General features: G+C 38.6%; 1 protein-coding gene across 1 annotated transcript in view; it reads right to left on the bottom strand.

The window, feature by feature from the left end:
* Positions 1 to 11,299: 11,299 nt before the first annotated feature.
* Positions 11,300 to 22,918, bottom strand: part of PNPLA7 (patatin like domain 7, lysophospholipase) — a 265,796-nt gene continuing 254,177 nt past the window's right edge. The window contains exon 36 of the mRNA XM_072429361.1: positions 11,300 to 11,446. Coding sequence (XP_072285462.1) covers positions 11,438 to 11,446 — 9 coding nt within the window. The 3' untranslated portion in view covers positions 11,300 to 11,437. The remainder of the gene's footprint in view (positions 11,447 to 22,918) is intronic.

Here is a 22,918-nt window from a genome sequence, read left to right on the forward strand (position 1 = left end):
ACTGCCTCAATACTCCGCAAATCAAATCAACCCCTCTCCATTTAAAGGAAATTACAAAAAAATAAAATGAAGAAAGGAAAATAAAGGAGCACCTACCCTAAATATTACCCCAAAACACTAATTTAAAGCAGAACTAAACCTGATTTGTATACACATGCCATTTTTGACAAGTAGGCATCCAAAGTACGGGTCAAAAATAAAAATGTATAGATCCTTTAAATTATCTAAATTTTTTGGCAACTCTTCTCTGCCAGTGCTGTGGAAGTGACAGGTATCAGGAGTGGTGAATGCCAGGACAGATTGTATTGGAGTGGCCGGCTCATACCCAATTTACTGCACAGCAGCGAGTTCCCTCCCCATAAACAATACAGCCAAAATAAATTTTTCCAACTGGGTACATGAGCAACTATTGAGCTCTGTGAGCAATGTGCACAGCAGAATTGTATCTATTCTTTCTAGTAGTTGTTAGGAGTTTAGATTCTCCACACTGTTGTGAATCGTTCTAGGTACACTGCAGTCAGATGGATCCTGCCAGTACTTGAGATGGTGGAGTGAAGGTAAGGAGACTTTAACAGAGTTGAAGAAGTCACTGGGTAGCATGAAATGATAAGTGAGAGTTTTATATATGTTTCAAAGTGCTATCTGCTAACTTTTTTTTAGCAGCTTTAAAATAAAAGTAAATTAGGAATACAAAAACACAAATCTTTAGGGCAGAAAACAAAAAAACACCACTCTAAATACAACCCATAATAAGAGCTGAAAAAAATAAACTAAACTGCCCTCACTCAATTCAACCAATCACAACACAACTCCAAAATAAGGAGTGAAGATTTTTGTGGCCATGCAAATGTGTGACTTTAGCAGTTTATTTGAGGAAATCGGATTTTCACCTGGCTTTTTTGGTTATGTTATCTCACTGGCACCAATGACGAGAATTATTTTACTCCCACCGACACCAGTAATGGTAGTTATTTTACTCCTACTGACAACAATACCGGGTTATTTTATTCTTACTGATACCAACAATATAGCTTCATTTACTCCCATTGACAGCAATGATGGGTTTAAATTATCCCACTGACACAGAATGGATTTATTTTACTCGCATTTTCTCTTCCTTGTACCAAAGGCCCTCTTTTGTCTAATACAGTAGAGAGAAGAAAGCAATAATAATAACATTTTTGTACAGACTTTTCTCCATTGCCAAATAGATACATTTAACAACATTAATGAAGCTTTTAATTTGTTTGCATTGGGAGGGGGGGGGGGGGGGGATACATCCTGATTGGACTTTCATATCAATTCGGTGGGAGTCACCAACATAGTGATCTTGGCTTGTGATCCAATGAGCAAGCATTGAATTGAGGAGTTGCATGGTGTCTGCAGAATCTCAAGTGAGTATAGAATTTTATCAAATCTACAAACCTTTTTGGAATAAAAAATAAACCTGGCAACTATACCTCCAAAAGCCATACACATAGAAGGGTTTTTTTTTTTAAAACCACCATACCATTAATTAGGAGTCAGGGCCCTAATTATAAAGAATTGATCATTCCAATCAGCAGATTTTTTTAACAACAGACTTTTAAATTGGGGATCATTTTCACAGTCTTAATCAATGATTGATCACAAGAATATATCATTTAAATTGTCCACCAGGAGCTTTATTTTCTGGCTGTGATCACCTTTATTAAAAGTGTGGCCAGAGACGTTAGAAGCAAATGTAGTGATCACTGGTTTTTGAAAAAAATATAATTGATCTTCATTGTGGCCTTATTCCACTTTTAAAGTTGGCAATATTCCCAGGTAAAATAAAAAGTGGCATTCATCGTCTCTCAACTGAAAACTTGAAATGGCGTTACTTGTGTATAAATAATGACTTCTTTTGGCAGCTGTGAAAAGTGGAGTTCTGCTTCTTTTTTTGGCTGGATCACCCCTAATAGTCTACCTTCACCAGTCTTGGAGAGATTTAATAAATCAGTCCCAAAGTGTTTTTTTGATAAACAGTGGCAAAATGGCAATATAGTTACATAGTAAGTGTAAGATCCCAGAGGTAAAACCCTAAAAGACATAGTTGGTCCAGAGGAAGGCAAAAAAAAACCTGGTACAGTTTGCTTCAACAGGGGAAAAATATTCCTTTGTGATTCCATGAGGCAATCAGATGGATCAACAGTCTCTGTTATCTTTACTTTAAATCCTTAAAACCCGTTAAATTCTGTGCTTCTAGAAAAACATCCAGCTTTTTCTTAAAGCAATCTATAGTAGTTGCTGAAACTTCTTCCTGAGGGAGCTGATTCCACATTGTCACAGACCTTACAGTGAAGAATCCCTTCCTTATCCGGAGATAAACTTCTTTTCCTCCAGACGCAGAGTGCCAGTTCTTTGTAATGATCTCAAAGTGAATAATGGGGAAGAGAGTTCTCTATATGGCCCATTTATATATTTATACAGGGTGATCATATGCCCCCTTAAATGTTTAGGGAAAATAGATTCAGTTCTGCTAATCTCTCCTCATAGCTGAGCTCCTCCATTCCTTTTATTAGTTTAGTTGCCCTTCTCTGCACTCTCTCCAATTCCACAATGTCCTTTTTGTGAACTGGTGCCCAAAACTGCACATCAAAACTTCTACAATGCACATCAAGCTCTAACTTTTGAGCACTGTATTTTTGAGGGTTCTTTTGTTGTTATTCTATCTCTCAGGCCTGCAATAAACCTACTATTACAATTATAGACTGGTCATTTCTTTATCAGAGGGCAAATGTACAAAATCAGCAGGGGATCAAATACTTTCCCTCACTGTAAGTAATTCACCATGCCTTTAATTTAATGCATATATTACAACTGATCCCCAGAAGTGTTTATTATTGGGGCAGTTACAGAGCAAATGGTACAGATCAGTATTCAGCCCTGCATTCGGACATTGGGAGGTGAGCTAATCTCTATCTGATTACAACAAAGGGTGGAGATATTAGCATCAAGAAGGATTTTAGCATAATTTCCCTATACATGTAAATGAATTGCTCTAAGCTCTTTGGAAATCTGCCAAAGTGCCAGTTGGCATCCTATCTGGTAAATGATTACTCCACCTACTTAAGCCCTTCATTATCTCTCCATAATTAGGTTTTTCTATAGAATTTGTATTTAATAATAAGAATAATAAGCAATGAGTTTGTTTGGATCAGGGGGGTCCTGGGGTCCCAGGTTTATATACAAGCAGTGATATGGAGCCTAGGATGGCGGCAGATGGATAATATTCTTGAAGGTGTCATGAAGAATCAATATGACAGTTGGCATTGTGCATGCATCTTCTAGTTCCCAGCCGTAGTGTGGGGGGTGACTGTATGGTACCAATCTATGGAAAACAAATATCAAAGCCATATCGCCATTGTGCTTTTTAGGAATGACTACGCACAATTTTACCTATCTTCATAACCACAGCCCGAAGATGATAAAAATCTGCTTTTATTGAATGTCTAGTGTTATGATAGTAGAGGAGTTACAGAAGCATGGGTTTATTTTTGTTACAGATAGGATTTCTCCTCTTTGCTTCGACAGAAGATAGCTAATGTAGTCACTAGAATCAGGATGTGGAGTATTTAGTGGGACGCTTTGTTTTTTTTTCAGGATTGTGACATTTTTTTTTAGAAGAATGGAATTTTCTACATCTGCTGAGATGGCGCTGATAGATCTTTATCCTAGCCTCATATCTTACATTATGGGTTAATAAAAATAAAAAGAAGTTGTTTGTTTTCAAAAGAAGGGAGGAAGAAGAAGTCTTTGCTCTGAGATCATTTACTTGTGTGTGCTCAGATTGAGCTACTGAGCCTACTGTAACTCCCACAGGTTATCCAAAAGAATCAAAAAAAAAGTAGAATTATGCTGGCGTAAAATAGAATATAAAACAATCATATTCAATTATGTAACAGTTCAAATTCAGCTGTAGCACATATATACACAAACATACACAACAATAAATTAGTATTTATTATTGAATAAAGAGATATTGATTTTACAAATAAACATTTAATACAGAGGGCACCTGTAATACTTAGCTTGCTAACATCAATGGGCTTTCTAACAATAAAGTCCAGCATTGTGCCACAGAGACTTGGAGTTTTTCCGGTTCTGGTGTGTCACGACACAAAATCAAGAGTTAGCTTGGAAGATTTCCTCTCAGTGGTGTGTGCATATACTGCTTTGCATATTCCTAAAAAAATGTCCAGTGTCCTAATGGTTACTTATTGACAACTATTGACTATATACTCAGTAGGGTACTTACAAACTTCTGAAGGTCCACAGCGTGGTGTTTGTTTGTATCCCACTACCTCACATCCTGCACAATACAGGCCCATAAACATCTATAGGATTCATGTACCCATGTCTTCATCCTTGTGAAACATCCCCAGAGAAGTGTTTGGTTCTGTATTGTGCAAAGGAAAAGACTAATATAAATGACGCTATTACATTTTGTTTGTAGGTAGTGCTGTCTGTAATTTTTTTTTTAAGGGCCACACCATCCTCCTTGTTGGAGAACTCTGCATTGAAGTCAGTTTTATTTACATGATTTATATCTTCGGACAATAGCAGGCATGCATCTTTCTGCAAGAGAACACTCCCAGGTCAGATAATATTGCTACTGCAAGGACCCTTATGTAGCAGTAATTCTAAATCATTGAAAGATGCAACCAGAATCATAGAGCCAAGGGAGGCCATTTCTGAGGGGGATTTTTACAAAATTTTAGTAAAAATATAAAACAAACAACAAAAGCTGCTCTTCCCATTGGATTCAATCCCTTCTCATTAATAAAGATACCTCCAATTGCTGACTTGGAGAAGTGAACACTACTTTTTGATACACCTGCCCATAGCAGTTCAAAGGATCCCGTCACTAAACCATCTCAACAACAATCTTTAAATGTGCATTTACCTATTTTAGGTTAATGCACATTTAAAGAAGCCCAAAGATTGCTTTTGGGTCTTGCCATCTATAATGAAATGTCATCTGTCACTCCAATAACATTCAAAAGTAATATGCCAAACTGCTCCTCAGGCATCTACATATGAGTTTATGTAGAAAGATGGAAGAAGGTGCTAAATAGCTGTGCCAACACATAGAGTAATCAGACACAAAAAAGAAGAGAGGGCTATGACATGCAAGGAAGAGGCTGTAATAGGGAATTGACTCTTCCTGGAGTAATCAAGTTTGTTAGCAAGATCAGAGGCTAATTGAAACAGAAAAAAAATGTAGGAAATTGTAGGATTGTAATTGTAGCATGTAGAAATTGGTGACAGAGTCTCTTTAGGTATATAAAGTGACAACATCCGTTTTAGTGAGAAAGGTTTTGGTTAGAGAATGAAAGACATGGTGCAACAGGGCACAAAGTGAGGGGAAATCTATCCAATGGTGACACAGATAAACATCACTAGCAGAGAGAATTGTACTGAAGAAGAATTCTGCACATCTCTTCTGCCATCAAATAATATTAGTTTCCTACTACCAATTTTTGCTCCCATAGATTGGTGGTAGTTAGTGTTAATTCAAAACATGAACTACTCCTGGCAACCATCAGCCATGTATAATGCTTCTTGCTGTGTATCTTCAGGTTATGTCTACACTTCTGTTCAGGGTTTTTCTTGCTAAACAAGCAGTTACCAAGATGAATACTGGTTTAAGTTCAATAAACTTAACCTAAACAGGTTCTATAATCTTCAAAGAACATTTGCCAAACCAAAAATAAACCCGAATCACTTATCTCTAATTATAATTCAGTGTGTATTATAAGTTGGTTACCACAGACAGGTGAGTAACAGATCAGTAAGTATGTCTGAATTTACCATGGGGATCTGTGATTTGTAGTTACACCCCTGCATTGGACTACCAATGACGAATTTATGAGCCAGGTCTCCTCAACTAAAAAACAAACCGCAATAAACACCAAAGGAAAACTAAGGCTGGTATATGGAATAGTATAAATTTTATTCTTTGGATTCCATGGATATTGAATGGCACTATAGTTAACTGTCTGTCCTGTTACAGGTTGAAGAAGTGCAGTAAGGATTTCAATAAACCTGACACATCTGATAAAAAGGCTTTTGTTTGACCAGATGCAGTTCTGCGTCACGGTGCAATGTGAGCATGGCATTTTTGCACAGCTGCCATGTTTTCCTGAGATATTGCTCTGTCATAATAAATCCCCTCCCCCCCCCCCCCGCTGCCTGACTCAAAGCTAGGCCTTGGCTCACGTTACTGCTCAGTCACAGTGATATCCAAGGCAGATAAAATTAACAGCTATTCCCAGTTGTGTGTACCTCAGCCTCGTCATGTCACAAGGGACCCAATCTGTTCTAATATACATGAAGATTGCTTGACAAACTAGCTATAGAACAACAGGGGTTGCAGGCAGTGTCTGACAGCGCCCTTTACATGCTGGCACCCCGACTATTCCTTTTATACAGAGATCACCTGCAGGCCTTGTGAAAATGTCTCCATCCTCTCCAGTCATTTTACAGAAACTGTCTAGGTCAGCCTTTCTCTTTCTTCAATCCTCAGGAAACCCCTAATAAAATAAATATTTTAGGATCAGTGAAAAAAAAGCTTTTAAATTGGTGGCCAATAGAAAGAAGTCCCTCTTACAGTGGTGGTTAGATAACCACCATTTTAGAGTCATGCAGCTGACTCTCCTGTGGTGTTGGCGAGGTTGCAATGTGATGAAAAAGTGGACAGTCTGGAAACTAAAAAGCAGCAACTATTCAAAGTGACATCACTGGTGACCATAGGTGTTGAGCAAACAGAGCTGATCAAAAAAAGAATCTTGTAACTGGTAGCCATTTATACCTGCTGTGGTCAAAACAATCACTTCCTACTACTGTAATTTTACCAGATTAATAACTCATATCTCAGAGCTCTTTTTTTGCACCATTACAAAAAATTCATTGGTTTGGATTCAGTTGCTGAATTTTATAGCCAGTTCCTTTTTAATAACAGCTTGTATATCAGCTGCCTGACATTTTTAAATTACCCTTGCATATGGGTTTGCTCCTATTTGGTTGCTAAACTTTTGCAATGCATTGTTTCATCTCTGCCCCTACTAAATGAAGATCCCACCCTTTGTTGTCTCTCTGACTCATTTGTGGCCCCATAAACATAAAGTTGCTATGCAATGTGTGCCCTGATGCGTGCTGTAAAATGTGCCAATGCTGTTTCTTTAGTAACTAGTGGATAGGTGCAGATGGCGAAGCAGCTGGCAAGTAGCCAGCCACCTGGAGATGCACGGTTCCATTACTTCCTAATGCAGGTCTGAACATAGCCTATGTTTTTTTTAGTATTTTGTGATACAGCAGGTCCTTTGTGGGATTGGAGTAGAGAGGTTAGCCGCCCCCCACATGTGTATCAAAAAGTAATTGGGCCTTGGATCCCTACTGGTTATCCTTTCTTGGACCACATTTGGTAGGCACTAACCACATTCTAGAAATACCCCATAAGACCTGCTGTTTGTGGAGCCAACACAAATTAGTCATTGTCAGAGACTTTAGGATCCTGACATCCACTTCCCCAGTTCTAACTTTTTAAGACCTGACTAACCTTTAGGGAGGGAGTCTTAACAGGTGTCGTTGTAACCAGATAATCTTTTTCACTTCACCTGTTGGTGATTTTAATGTTCTGGTGCACGTATTTAGCTCTCTTAAATACAAATGAGTTCACCAATGTGTTCTTTTAACCTTTCTTATTGTTCCACTTTAGTATAGGTAATTTAGGCTGCATTGCATACTATTGTAACATACCATAACTAACTGGGGTAGCACGTAGAATAGTTCTCACCTAAGAGAGACATTTTCTCTGCTGGAATAGGCAGTGTGTGTTGTTACCTCACAAGTTATGTAAGCTGTCAGCTTTAATTTATTTATGTATGTGCTGCAGAGAACCCTGAAACGCCTTTTGCAATATTCAGGATCACGGTGGTGTCTAGCCCTTTGTATTCTGACAATACAATGCCAGAAATCACAGGAAAAGGGGCAAGTATGATTCAGCGAAGGGCTGACAGCTTCCTCCCTGGTTGGTCGGTTCACAAAATGGTCAGAAGGATAGGGTTTCCTTGTGTGTCTCTTATTGTCAACAAGTAGATTATTGCTTTGTCCCAGGGGTGACAATGTTCCACTTTCTTCCTACTAGAAGCCCACAGGAACGCACAGTTGACACCATTAAAATTGCTTTATATTCAGTGTTGTAATTCTCTGGGAATTATCTGATGGATGTGTTCAGGGAAAGTAACATTTTATCTAACAGATGTCAAAGATACATTCCAGGCCAAGATAAAAACTTTGGGTTTAAAGTAGACACCTAATATTGTAACATTATAAAGGAAGAATACAATAAAACTGAATGCAGAGCAGATACATAATTATTACTAATAATTTGTTATCGGTATTGTTTTATATAAAAAAAATTACACTAGGTTTCCTCAAGGGTAGCGGGACGTCAACGAATATTGAACGCTTGCAGTGATTACATATGGTTTTGTTATGTGATTCAATGTGCTTAATAGTAGAAGTGAGTTTTCAGTTGAGACTGAGAGCTCCCAGAATAGTTTTTAGGTATATATATGGATATTATATCTGTTGCAGTGGGACACTGAGTACTGGAGCAAATTAGTATGGATCTCAACAGGTATGGTTAGGGGATCTGTATCAGTGTTAGTCCCCAGGGTAAATAAGAGCAGCAAGAGTACAGTGGCTATCAGCCTGCCGTGGAGCTCTCTGTCTCACCAACCTCTACTCCCAGGGTAAATAAGAGCAGCAAGAGTACTGTGGCTATCAGCGTGCCGTGGAGCTCTCTGTCTCACCAACCTCTACTATAAAGCACATTGAACCACATAACAAGACCACGTGTAATCATTGCAAGCGTTAAATAGTCGTTGACGTCCCGCTTCCCCTGAGGAAGCCAAGTTTAAGTTCAAATACGTATGGCAATTTATGTGTGTTACTTGATATATGTCGCATGTATAGTGCCTTCTAGGGCCTAAGTGACATTGCAGAGACCACAAGAATTTATTGTGGCCTACTTGTTTGAATATGCTCTGTATTGTTATATTTGACTAACCACTATACAATACAACACTATTTTGTGCCAAAAACCCTGCTTTCTTCATTCTAACTACTATCTGTAGTAGGAAAATTTGGGTGTAAAGCCCAGTTGTCTGATGTCTATAGATTGTAAACCTCCGAACTGGAAAGAGACACAAGTAAATTAAAACCTTTATATGAATAGAATTCAACTGTGAATTTGACCATTTGCCTGAAGTTCAGTATTAGGGATTGTTCACATGAATGGTTGTGAGTTACGCAGTTACCATTTCACAACCGTCTTTGACCATGTTGCCTATTGTTCTATCGGGTGGCAGGCAGAGACATTTGTTTCTGTGGTGGTTTGAATAGAAGCCAACTTCCAGACATCGCAAGTAGCATTTGAAAATGTGGGTTCTACCTCCAATGCTCTCTATGCTAATGCTAATTTTTTTTAATGATAAGCTGCATGGGGTAGAGGAAGATCGGTGGATGGCAGACAGTGCAGCCCTCCTTTAACCACTGCAAAACTCCTCATGCAAACAAGCCCTTAAAATAAACACAACAATAATACAAACTATATGGGGGCAATAATTTACTATATTTCTCCTATATATAGAGATGTCTCATTTCCTAATTAAAGAAGATTTATTCTAATCCTTAGAAGAATATGTAACTACAGAATTTACTCATTGAATTTTAATTATGTTACTCATACCACCCCCCCCCCCCCCCCCACAGACACACACACCTCCTGGTAAACAGGGATCAGCTCGAAGGGTAGTAAAGGCTTTCAATTTGACTTAGGCTATTCCCAAATGTAACACAGCATTTTGTGTTAGGCAATATTGGCAATTAAATTTTGATTGTGGTGTAATCACAAACCTGTATTGTATTCAGAGAATTTACACACGGATCAAAGAGTTTCTGCTCTGAAATGGATTCAACACAGCGTTTATTTCTGGAATAGAATTGGGTGCTTTTGGTAAATAGTTTAGTGGGGAAGGTGTTTAGAATAGAAATTTAAATGGGAAATTACTTCTCATTACTCATTCTTGGGCTCCTGCTGGCTCAGCTTCCTTTATTGAGCCTCAAACACAATTCCTGCTCAGGGGTAAGAAATGGTAAAACTCCTGAATGCCAAGAAAACTTTCTGCCAGAGAAGTAGGAACATAACCTGTAAAAGAACTGTAATAAATAGCAATAAATGGATAGAACCTGTTAGGAACAATTCACACTATTCTGCTCTGGTTAGGATAATTTACCAATACAGTGCTATTAATGGCATTCCAACGTACCTTCCTGATGCATGCAATGCAACGGCAACATCAAAACGTGCATAGTTATGTGCTGTTAAAAATGCTGCAGACGTTCCCCAAGGGGGCATATAGACAAAAAATAAAGGTTAATAAAGTTCTTATTTATTTTATTTTTTTATTTCAGTTTACATTCTGTCCAGGTGACTTCTGTATTTCTCATTTCTTGTAGAGGAAGTGAGGGGAAAATCTCTTTTAAGGGGGTGGGGAGGGGGGGGGGGTGTCACATACAGAAATAAAAGCCTAAGTGAAAGCCTGATTAAGATGTGGCAGCAACAACGGTTGAAATACCCTGGCAGACTTTACCATCCCAAAACAACGCATACCAATATTCAACAATAATGTTTGGGTAACAAGGGGGCTGTTGACTGATAATTTTGGGAGAAGTCAGGGTGCAGGGGAGGTGGTCTGCTATATTAAGTTAAAAGCTCTGATTTATGCAGCCCGGTTGCATTTACTAATGAATCGAGAGGGTACAAATAGGCTTTAAACGCGAAAAAATGCTACTGCAATTTCTACAAGTGGGAAGGGTGCTAATATTCAAATTAATTTTTTTTAAAAACGGGTACTGGCAATTCCATTGCACTTTCTGAAATCTTAATTAATGCTAGGAAAGAGGGAATGCGTATAGTATTATAACACGATCTAACTCAGTGTAATAATAAATGCAGTGCTCCAGACTATCCATTTAAATAGATATCTCACATGTAATGAACATTGCTGAGCACAAGTACTGAAATACATGATGAATATTCATTAATGTGTAAATGAGTTACGTTTCTGAATAAAATCAACGACTGCATTAGAACCCAGTTCTAGCAAAAACATTTAGTTTTGTTAAAGTAGGGACTGAAAGGAGAAAAAAGAGAGACACAAAACTATCTGCAACATTTAAGTCATATTAATACAAATAGTCGGATTCACAAATGAAAAAACCACATTAAAAAACAATTTATTTATGAATATTACGTCAAATAAAAAAACATTCATGATAGGTCTCTTAAAGAATGTTATTCAGGTATTCTACGCGCTTTGCGGAAACCAGTCTGCTTCTTCAGGAATTAGGAGACCTAAAATAACAAAACAAGAAAATGAATTTAAAAACCTATGCGGTGTATATTTAAATTATATCAAACTCCACAAAAGAATATATCTACTTACGTGTCCTACCATTCTCAAAGGCTGAGTCTAGGCCATAGGTTCCCAACCTTTTTTGGGTCAGAGCCCACTTTATCAAGGAGTGATTTGCTAGCGCCCCTTGAGTGAACATACTCAAAATATAATTAAAAAATACATATATGAAAAAAATATAATAATATTAGTAAAATGGCACCCCGCCAGCCACTCAGTCTCTCGGACAGTAGCATCTGAAAATTTGGCTCCAGGCAGCAGTGAGCGGTACTGAGCGTCTCCCCCGAGCCAGGGTTCCATGGCATTAGAAAGGGGTAAACGCAGTGGCTCAACACAAGCTAACACAAAAAAATAAAATACAGGGCAGCTTGAAAAATAACTGGTATCTTATGGGTCTTTATGCACAGCACAGGTTTTAGTCCTTGGAGAAAACCTATTAATTTCAGTACTATCGGGATCTCCAAAAAGGGATCTCCAAGGTTGAATGCAGGTCGGAAATCTCTGACTTAGTTGCAATTGTAGTTGAGTGGTTCATAGCACTTAAGCACCATGTTTAGAATAATAGACCTGCATGGAAAGAATACAGTGCTATCAAGTCACAATGGTTGATTGGCTTTCTGCCTACTTCCCCGGGCCTGGTATTTGTATAGGGGACATGGTCCGCGGCTCTGGCCAGTGCACCCCCCCAGCGGGATCCTTTTCCTAAACCCCGCTCGGGGGGGGGGGGCACCGGCCAGAGCCATGGACCGCAGAGAGAGTTCAACGAGCCGGATTTGAAAGCCTAATGGGTCTTATATGGCCAGCGGGCCGTGATTTGCCGATGCCTGGTCTAGGCTAATGAGGCGAATTCTTTCAAAACTTGGTAAGTATGACAGACCAAGGAGGGCAGCAACAAGGCCAATAAAGCTCAAAAAAAAATAAAAAATATATATATATATATATATATATATATTTATAAAAATAAAAGTTTGATATTAGTAAAAATATAGAATAAAGAGGGCGGAAAGTAAAAGAAAGGGTATAGCCTGTAAAAGGTATAAAATCCTTCGTAGAATGATCATTTTAAGAACATGTATTCGGCGTAGCCTGGAGAGTGTCAATGAAAACCAGTGTTCTAAGTCTATTCTAGGTCCATTGGAAGCTAAATCCAAAGATATTTAATGGCAGTATTTTCCCATTTAAAATACAAAGGTGGCTCCTAGTTGTGTTCGTAGTAATTGGTGCAGAGTGAGATTTAAAACGGTTGTTTTGGAATAATTCATGTTAAAGTTCGATAATGAACCATGTTCCTGAATAACTTGGAGTAGATTGTTTATTGATATGATCAGGTTAGTAACCATAAACACTAAATCATCTGCATTGGCCGCCATTGTCAGCGCCTCCGATGTGCAGACCAGATATGTTTTGATTGGACCGAACTGCTAGAAGTACTGGTCCAATCAAAACAAAACATGAAGCATCAAAATGAAGATTAGGGGAGACAAGGGACAACCCTGTCTGGTGCCATTGGTGATTAGAAAAGGATCAGATATCTCCCCGTCGAAATAGAAAGAGAGGATAGAGAGCGGGCTTTTGAGGCGGACAGTTATATAGGAGATAAGGTATTTCCAAAAATTTTTATTTTTTACTTTATCAATAGTACAACAATTTAACAAAGCACATGGAAACATCTGAGGTTTGTTCAGCTCTTTTACTTTCAAAGCTGAACTTAACCTTGTTAACAAAATCACATAGGTAACATAATTGTTGATCTCTTAGCCCGACGCGTTTCGCCCATTGAGGACTTCCTCAAGGGATTTTTAGAAATCAGGGTGCTACAAAAGTGTACAATACAAGTACAGCCAGTATCAAATATTAGAAGAGATCAAAACATACTGGTAAAGCATATGCTTAGTGATAGCTTATAGATATTTTTTATTATTTTTTGATCATAATTGAAAATATATTAACCAAAGATTATGGACTTACTTTGCTTTTTAAAAGTTATAGGTATCATTCACATAGAAGTCCAAGTGGCTGGCAATATATTTAATGTTTACTTAAAGGGATAATGTGGAAAAGACACCTTTTAACAGTTATAAAAGTTCAAATTGTGTTATTGGAAGTGTACAAAAATGAGTAGAATAAGTTTTATCATACCTTTATAAGGAGGATTGGTATATTGGGACAAAGAAAGTAGTCCAGTAGTGATTATTGGTATTGTCAGTGACTCAGGACAAGTTATATGGCCTAATTGGACTTGGTTACCAATGTATTAGAATAGGTTCAGATATATATATCAATCACTTGAATTGGATACATTTAATGTATATTATGTCTGAATATAGAAATTTACTGTGATGTAGGTGAGGAAAATAGTTTTTTACTAATTATTAATTTAAACATAGGTATAATTAGCAGTTGGTCTATGAAACAAATAGATAATTTTGATTAGTTACATGAATTACTGAAATTATGTTGATTTTGTATGGTATATATAGTGCAAAGAGGGGAAAAAATACCTTGAAATTATGTATCAGTGTGTGTAGTATAAGGGGTGGTTCCAAAGGTATTCTTGTATATTATATAGTCAGAAGAAACTGCAAAAAGAGTTTAAAAAAATTAGTGGGAAAATTGTTAATAATTGGGTTCATTTAAATAGACTACTAGGTTGTAGCACCTTTATATGTACTACATGGGGTTTCCATAGGGGAAAAAGAAAGGAAAAAAACATACCTTATAAGTATGTCTGTTTGTGTATGATAAAGGGGATCTTCCAGCCGGTACTTTTGTTTAGTATGTCAGAGAGACTAAAACAGGGCTGTGGAATCGGTAGATAAATGCTTCGACTCTGATTCCGACTCCTCAGTTTCTGGTACCTCCGACTCCTCTGTATTTATAGGGTTTCTCGTTTTATCCACACTTTTGCAACCAAACTTCACAAAAAAATTTAGACCCCCTAATTATTCATAAATCAATACATTTATTATAAAATTAAATATAACACAATATTTTTACCATAAAAGTTTTTCTCAAGAAACATTAATAAAATCATATGAAAATAAATTGATGATTTGTCAATTATTATGTTTTTTCTTTATAAAATTTTAAAATTATTGTATCTATTTTAACAATAGATAGATGCATTGATAAATCCAAATGGTCATTAAAAAGAACTTTTTTTAATTCCTGCAAGGCACAAGGATTCCCACTCTTTTCAAGAAAGACTTAGCTATGCTAACAAAATCCTTGATCTCATTGCTAAGGAAGATGGAAAAAACATCTACTTTTTTGATGAAGTAAGTTTTAACATCTCAATGAGAACCAAAGAGGAAGATCTCCTATTGGGAAAAGGGCGGTGCATGTTGTGGCTGGAGTGAGTTCCAGAAATTATTCAATTTGTTGTGTGAGGAATAAAAATGGGATCCTCCACTTTAAGTCACAAACACAAGCATTTAATCAAGAAGCATTCCTCAATTTTATTGATGAGGTTTTGAATGTTTTTAGTGAAAATAGTGTTCAGCATGCCATCCTCATTATGGATATTGTCCTCTTTCATAAAACTAGCCAGGTAAACAGCTTGGTTGAAAGTAAGGGACACCACCTCCTATTTTTACCACCATACTCTCCATTTCTTAATCCTGTTGAGAACATGTTCTCTAAAAAGAAAGAAGTAGTAAGAAGAAATAGGCTAATTAATTTGGGTGCTTTATTAGAAAGCATCAATAGTGTATTTGAAACAATAAGTGAGCAGGATTGCTCAAATTATTATACACAAATGTTTAGCTTTTTGCCTAAATACCTAAGAGGAGAAAGCATTAATGATAAATAAATTATTAAATTAATTACTACATATTTTTATTTAATGTTTATTGAGAAAAACGTTTATGATAAAAATATTGTGTTATATTTAATTTTATAATAAATGTATTGATTATGAATAATTAGGGGGTCTAAATTTTTTTTTGTAAAGTTTGGTTGCAAAATTGTGAACTTTGAATGCAAAAGTGTGAAGATAAAATGAGAAACCCTGTAATATGCTAATATAATTTCAATGTTGATTGAAGGAAGGCAACATACACAGCATTTAACCAGAACTACTGGCTAAAAAGCTGACGCTCTACTGTATTGGCCAGTTTAAACAAAAGACAAAAAAAATGAAAACAATAAGGTTTTATTTATTGTGTTTTATCAAGTGGCTATAAAGTAATAGCATAGCAAGCATATAAATCAAGAACAGGAATTTTACCAGTTTAAAAATATGTAATAATAACATTCTTTGGTAGTTTTAAAACAAAAACAAAAACAAAGCTTAACTACATGAACAAAAACAAAATCTGGAAAAATTAAAACAATTTATATATTAGACTTGGAATATAGTTGTAGAGTACAATAGCTGAATGCTAAATGCAATCCAAAGCTAACTCAATTTAGTGTTGTTCTAAGAAACTTTCATAGAAGCTCTTAAATCTGCTTTGATTATTTTTAAAGTTGAAAATAGTCTTTCAACACTGACTTGGCATTGCTGGTATGGTTCTAGCCCATCACTAATAATCTCAGGATAAACAAGGATGGCTTCTTCTACAGTCAGTTTGGATGAGTGATCATACTTTTATACTTCTTTTAATTCTTTAACCCTTCCAGTGGTAATCCCCTCGAGGTAGCTTTAACCTTACCCTTTTTTTAAAAAAAAAACTACTTACCTTGCTCCATTGTCATTGCCCGTCGTCCTGCTGTTCCCTGCAGATCCTGGGGACACGGCTGTCTTCTTCGTTTTTCAGCCGCACAATGCAGAGACGATCTCCGGGGTTTCTCGGTGATGTTGGTGCACGCATGGGTGCGGGGGCGAAGATCGGCAGAAAATTCAAATAATTTTGTTTTGGATTCATTTAACAGAATTTGGTTGTTTTTTTATTTAAAGTTTATTATTAAATGTATTGAATAAAGAACATATTTCGGTGAGTTATGCTTAAGAATTATAGCCCACAATGTAAAATAAATTTCCATGCAAAAAAATGTAATGCTTTTTGCATGGACATTTGGATGGAATTAGAACACTAGGGAGGTTAAAAACTCCTGCTGGAATCTCTTTATTTGGACATTTTCTGGTTGTTTATCTTTCACGCATATGCAACGTTGCTTTACTGTTGAAAGTTCCATTTTGTCCAAGTAGGAATCAAAGTCTAATTCTTTATTTGAAGAGGATGATCCTGAGTTACCAGTGTTTATAGCTTCATCCAGTGGTGGTGTTTCAGGTAGTAATCCCTTCATGCAAACTGCTACATCATAGAGGGCCTTTTTTGCATTATCAGTCTGGTCATCTCTCAACAAAATTTGGCTCATTGGATCAACATAAATAGCAGCTAACAAGATTTGATTATCCAGTAAGAGATTCTCTCTTTTCCTTATTGAATATACAATGCCATCAGCTATTAACCCTCCACTTTTGTTCAGGCAATATATCAAGCTCTTCAATTTCAAAATAAATTTACCAGGTAGTAAATCTTCAGATTGCAAACTCTTGGTGACAGTAAAGGGGTTAGAAAGTAGATTTTCCAGTGCTTTTACTTGTGTCCACTGGCTTTCAGTTAATAAAACTTTTCATTGTCCAGTTCTTCAAGAAAGTCTTTTATTTCAAGCAAACACCAACAAATAAGTGCTTGCCCAGCGTGTTGTTTGATCCAAAATGGCTCCTTTTCCTGCACATCTTTTCAAAATGGCATCTATTTTAGGGGCCCTGGCTGCAACAGTCAATTTGCCAAATAGAGTAGCTGCATGACGATCTTTCAATCCATCCCTTATTGCAAGTTGCAGAGTATGAACAGCACAACGCATATGTTAAATAGTAGATGCTTCTTCAACAATGTTATCCAAAATGTCGCTATTCTCTTTGCTTTCTCCAATATTTGCAGAACTGTCTTCCTTTATTTTCTATCTGTCTGTCACTTTCTTCATCTACTTCATTCATTTTCTCAATTGTGCTCAACATATTACCCTGTTTCCCCGATGATAAGGCACTGTCTTATATTTTTTGAAATCCCAAAATATGCCCTAGGTCTTATTTTCAGGGGGATATTTTATTTTTCCATGAAGAAGACTACAGTACACATTTATTGTTGAAAAAAAAGGAAATTTATTACCTGTATATGGTACAGTAATAACGATAGTTGTCATCACAAACCAGCATAGCCAGACAAACTGTGCATCCAATTTCTTGTTACTACGGTGTCATTGTTTCCATGTACAACAATCTACAGTATGGTACGGTACATTTAGACATTTATTCAATGACAATCAAGTCATCATCTTCTGGAACATCATCATAACAATCCCCACTCTGAATTTCCAGGTCAATTACTTCTGACTCCATTTCTTTTAGAATCAGTGGACCAAATCTCTCATGTTTAGCAATAGCACTGTCCTTAAATGAGTAGTTCTTATCGAGGTAGCCTGGTCGTAGTGCATGTTCAATGCAACGATCAGTGATTTTCTCCCATGAATTCTTCACCCAAGTCACAACCTCTTGCAGTTTAGGCTTCACAAAGTTTCCGCGCTGATTTCTCTCCATTCTATTTTCAATGTAGTCATTAATTTCCATGCGCAGATTGTCCTTGAATGGCTTGTTTATTGCAATATCAAGAACGTACAATATAAGGAACGTACACTGAGGAGACACCCCGCTGTTCAATTGTTGTTTGAGATGATTGGCCCATAAACACTGCAGTTTCATCCATAGCAATCATGTTGGAAAGATTGTATTTAGAGAAATCAATATCATCAATAAAGGACTTGAATGCAAGTGCTCGCTTAATAACTTATTGTCCCCTTCTGATCACTCTGTGCCATTCATTGTCCCCTTCTGATCACTCATGTGCCATTCATTGTCCCCTTCTGATCACTCTGTGCCTATCATTATCCCCTTCTGTTCACTGATTCACTTTTTTTGGGTTTGGGTAACAGACACTGTTAGGGCAGGGATCAGCAGCTTGCTTGTCCTTCCTGGCGCAGAGTCGCGGGCGCGTGCGCGGGCCTTTGTAGTCACTTTCTGTTTCGCTCTGCACTGCAGCCAGCACTGACGGAGTCACACAGAGGCACACAGTTACCCACCGTACCACCTGAATGGGAGATTCGGGCAGGCGCAGGTATCGGTGGGTGTCTTATTTGCGGGGGGTGGCTTATTTTATTGTTTTGGGCAAAAATCAGGGGGTGGCTTGTTTAATGGGGATGGCTTATCATCGGGGAAACACGGTAGAAGTATTATCTGTCACAAAACATATAATCTGTAGTCACTGGTGTGATGTGCCTGGGTCTCCTTTACTCCCAAGATTTGCGTTATTGTTTTATGATTTTCATCAACAAATCTAACATTAATAGCAAAATAATTGACTCTGTGACGTGTGCATGCATCCATTTTTATGAAAACAAAATGCCTTTTTGTAGTTCTTCCTTTTTAAATTTGGCCTTTTCAATTATGTTTCCTTATACTTTCTCTTTCCAGAGAAACACCAAAATTTTTTATCCATTCTGCATCCTAAAATGGCTGGCTGTGAAAAGAAGGATAGTGTTACACTAATCTTTACTACCATTTCAATAATGCGTTTTTTTAATTTTTCTGGTGTCATTGTTATGGTGACTTTGTCAGATATAAAGAATCTTCTTAGTTGTGTTTGGTCTCCAGTAGATTTTTTTTTTATTTTTTTATTAGCAACCAATAAAAACAGACATTTACATAATTTAAACTGGTAAATACAAAAGACATTGTCAAACAAAAAACATGAGGGAGCTTACAGTTTGTAGAAATATTCATATCCAATAACTTTTATACGCACACAATACTCCCATTGGAACAGTAAGCAATCTTCTATCAAATTTCACTGGTTACTGATTTTATATTCAGAAATAGAGAAAAAGAGAGGGGAAAAAGGGAGAAAGAGAAGAATAAAAAAAGGGGGGAGGGGCTGGCAAGGGACAGAAAAGGAAAAGAGGGGGGGCGGGGGGGTGAGACTTGATAAGCAGTGGAGGTGCCATAGTTTCACGGTAGAGGGCGAAGCAGCCGCAAATAATCTGCACTGGTCTTGAAATCGTCCCAATAATACCAGGTACGTATTGGTCTGCGTGTAGAGCGGTCTCCTGCACTCATAAGCTCCTCCATATATTGAATATCGTTTACCTTTCAACCATTGCTGCACAGTGGGCGGAGCAGTTTGTCTCCTCAGCGCTGGGATGCAGGCCTTGGCCGCATTTAATAGATGGCGCAGCAGCGACCTTTTATAGCATTTCCTCGACATTGCGGATATATGAAGCAGAGCAAGCTCCGGTTTATCCCGTATCCACACCTCTGTCAGCTTTTGCACAATATCAGCAACAGCCGCCCAGAATGAAGTTAGACTAGGGCAGGTCCAAAACACATGTGACAGCGTACCAGTGTGTTGTCCACAATGCCAACACTCTGAGCTAGTGTGTGGAAAAAGTTTCGCCAGCCGATCGGGGGTTCTATACCATTTTATACGTATGGGAAAGCACTCCTCTCAAGGGATCACCACTTACACATATACTCTCCAGCGGGCCAAGAGAGAGGCCAAGGTCACCCATCTTTTAAAGCTGGCGTGTCTGCACCAGTCTACCAATCGGGTCAGATGTACCACCCTATGGTACAGTATTGGGTCAGGGAAAGCCAGCCCCCCTTGATCCTTTGGGAGTCGAAGAATACATTTGTTAAGACGGGGGTTTCAGTGTTCCACACAAATCTCAGGAATTCAGAGCGAATTTTATGCAGCAAATGAAGAGGAATACATACAGGTAACATTTGCAGTAAATAGAGAAGACGTGGCATGATGTTCATTTTTAAGATATTACATCGGCCAAACCAAGAAAAAGTCTGTTGCCGCCATCGCTGGAGATCGCTGTATATGATGTTAAGCAGTGGTACAAAGTTCAATTCTACAACTCTTCTAATGTCAGCAGGGATATTAGTGCCCAGGTATCTGACAAAACCTCGAGCCGATTTAAACGGGAAGGAGGGTGCTAACGCTTTCCGTAACTCAGGTCATAAGTTAACCCCCCTAGCGGTAATCCCGAGTGTGACTCGGGGTGGAAAAAATTGCAAAAACCGGTAATCCCGAGTCACACTCGGGGTACCTTTAAGGGTCCCCCTTACCTTATCCCCGCGCTCCAGCCTCCGGGAGTGGAGGATGTCCCCGCTGCTCACTCTCCTGCTCGCATCACCCGGAGGCTGATCTCCGGGTGATGCGAGCAGGGAGCAGGCAGTAGGGGACATCATCCCCTACTCCCGGAGGCTGAGATCAGCCATTTGGAGTCCTTTGTGGAATCGAGCAATAGCGATAGCGATTCACCAGGAAATTTATCATCGGACAGCGAATGTGAACTGAGCGACGATTCTGAACCTGTGCGCACATGGTGTCCTATTGACCTTGATGCGGACCAGGCGGCACGATTTCCATTCACCGGCGCACCTGGGATGAAAATTGAGGCTGAATACGACGACCCCCTGGCATACCTGAAGTTGTTTTTGACTGATGAAGTTATCGAAAAAATTGTTGCGGAGACAATATAAACAAAAATTTCTACGCAAAAAAAATAGGATCACTTTTTGCATCAAAAAATGACAGATTTAGAATGCTAGGGGGGTTAATGTCCAGCACCTCTGTTTCTTATAGATTAATTTTATAGTCGGAGAACTGAGCATAACCACGCAACTCTAGTAGTAAGTTGGGAAGGGTCACCTGGGAAACAGTAATATAAAAGAGAAGATTGTCCGCATATGCAGCCACCTTGTGATCAAAGGAACCTACCCTAACACCCTTAATATCTGGGTTCTTGCGAATATGGCCTAGCAAGGGTTCAAGGAGCAGAATAAAGAGTAGGGGAGACAATGGGCATCGCTGTCTTGTGCCATTTGTAATAGAGAACGGACAGGAAAGAACCCCGGTAGGGTTCCTATAGAGGGCCTAGTTTATCCACGTAAACAGCTTGCTAGGGATGCCAATAAAATTAAGAACCTGGTGCATATATGTCCAGTTCACGCGATCGAATGCTTTTTCGGCGTCTGCCGAGAAGATCATAGAAGGAATTTGGTGTACAGTCACGTGGTGGAACAAGTTCAGCGTGCGAGTAATGTTATCCCTAGCCTCTCTAAATGGGAGGAAACCACTCTGGTCTGAATGAATGAGGCGGTGCAGGATGGGTGTTAGCCTTCGCGCTAAGATGCTAGAAAAAAAGCTTAGTATCACAATTCAAAAGGGATATCGGGCGATAGTTCACACAATGTAGCATCTTTATCTGGTTTTGGGATGACTGTGATATGGGTCCTGGAGGAGTCAGCAGGCAATGGGTGTTCCAGAGAGAGTGCGTTGAAGGCCATCAAAAAGGGGGTGGAGAGTTGAGGGAGAAACCGCTTATAATAGCCTAGGGTAAACCCGTCGGGGCCTGGGGCCTTACCCGTGGGTGCTTTCGTTACAGCTGCTTGTAACTCTGCTGAAGTAATAGGAGCATCTAGAGCTGCCAGGGCCTCTTCCGGAATCTTAGGGATACCGGAGGCCGCTAGGTATTCCTGTATCTGTGTCTCAACTGCGTCCAAGGGACCTTCCTCAGAGCTTCCCTTAAATTATAAAGTTTGAAGTAGAATTCCTTAAAGGCATCAGATATATCCTGAGAACGATGCAGAAGGGTACCAGCACTCGACTTGATGCAAGGAATAAAGGTACGGGCCCTTTTGACTTTTATGGCACGCGCTACCACTTTCCCACATTTGTAATTATATTCATAGAAAAACGCCCTGCATTTGTCTAATTAGGACTTTGCTTGGGAACAGAACTGCATATTTATTCTCCCTCTCAGTTCCACTAATTGTGCCTCCGTGTCTGGGGAGTGGTCACTTTTTTGTCTAGTCTCCAGAACGTACAGATCCTGAAGCAGCTGTCTCAGCAGCTGTTGGCGTTCTTTTTTAATCCTATGGCCTTGCTGGATTAATAAACCGCACAAATAGCATTTATGGGCTTCCCATACATTCAGGGGGCTAGAGACAGATGCTTCGTTCCTATCGAAAAAGGCCAATATCTCTCTTTGCAAGTGAGTCCCAAAATCCCCAGAGGATAAGAGAGATTAATTCAGACACCAAGAACTGCCCCTAGGGGGGGAAGCATCAGATAATATCGTGATCGAAATCGGTGCATGGTCAGAGAATGTCATATTCCTTATCTCTGTACTTTGTACTTGAGAGATTGCATCGTGTTTAACCAGACAAAAATCTATACGCGAGTAAGTTTTGTGGACAGGAGAATAGAAAGTGTAGTCAAGCTCGCTAGAGTGCTGTAGTCTCCAGATATCAGTTAGCTAATGGAGGTGCAAAAGGCTTTTCAGGCCTTGTAAGACAGAACAAGGGAGGTAGGAAGCCCCCCTAAACACATCATGGG

Source organism: Pyxicephalus adspersus, chromosome Z, assembly GCF_032062135.1.
Source record: "Pyxicephalus adspersus chromosome Z, UCB_Pads_2.0, whole genome shotgun sequence".
Lineage (NCBI taxonomy): Eukaryota > Metazoa > Chordata > Amphibia > Anura > Pyxicephalidae > Pyxicephalus > Pyxicephalus adspersus.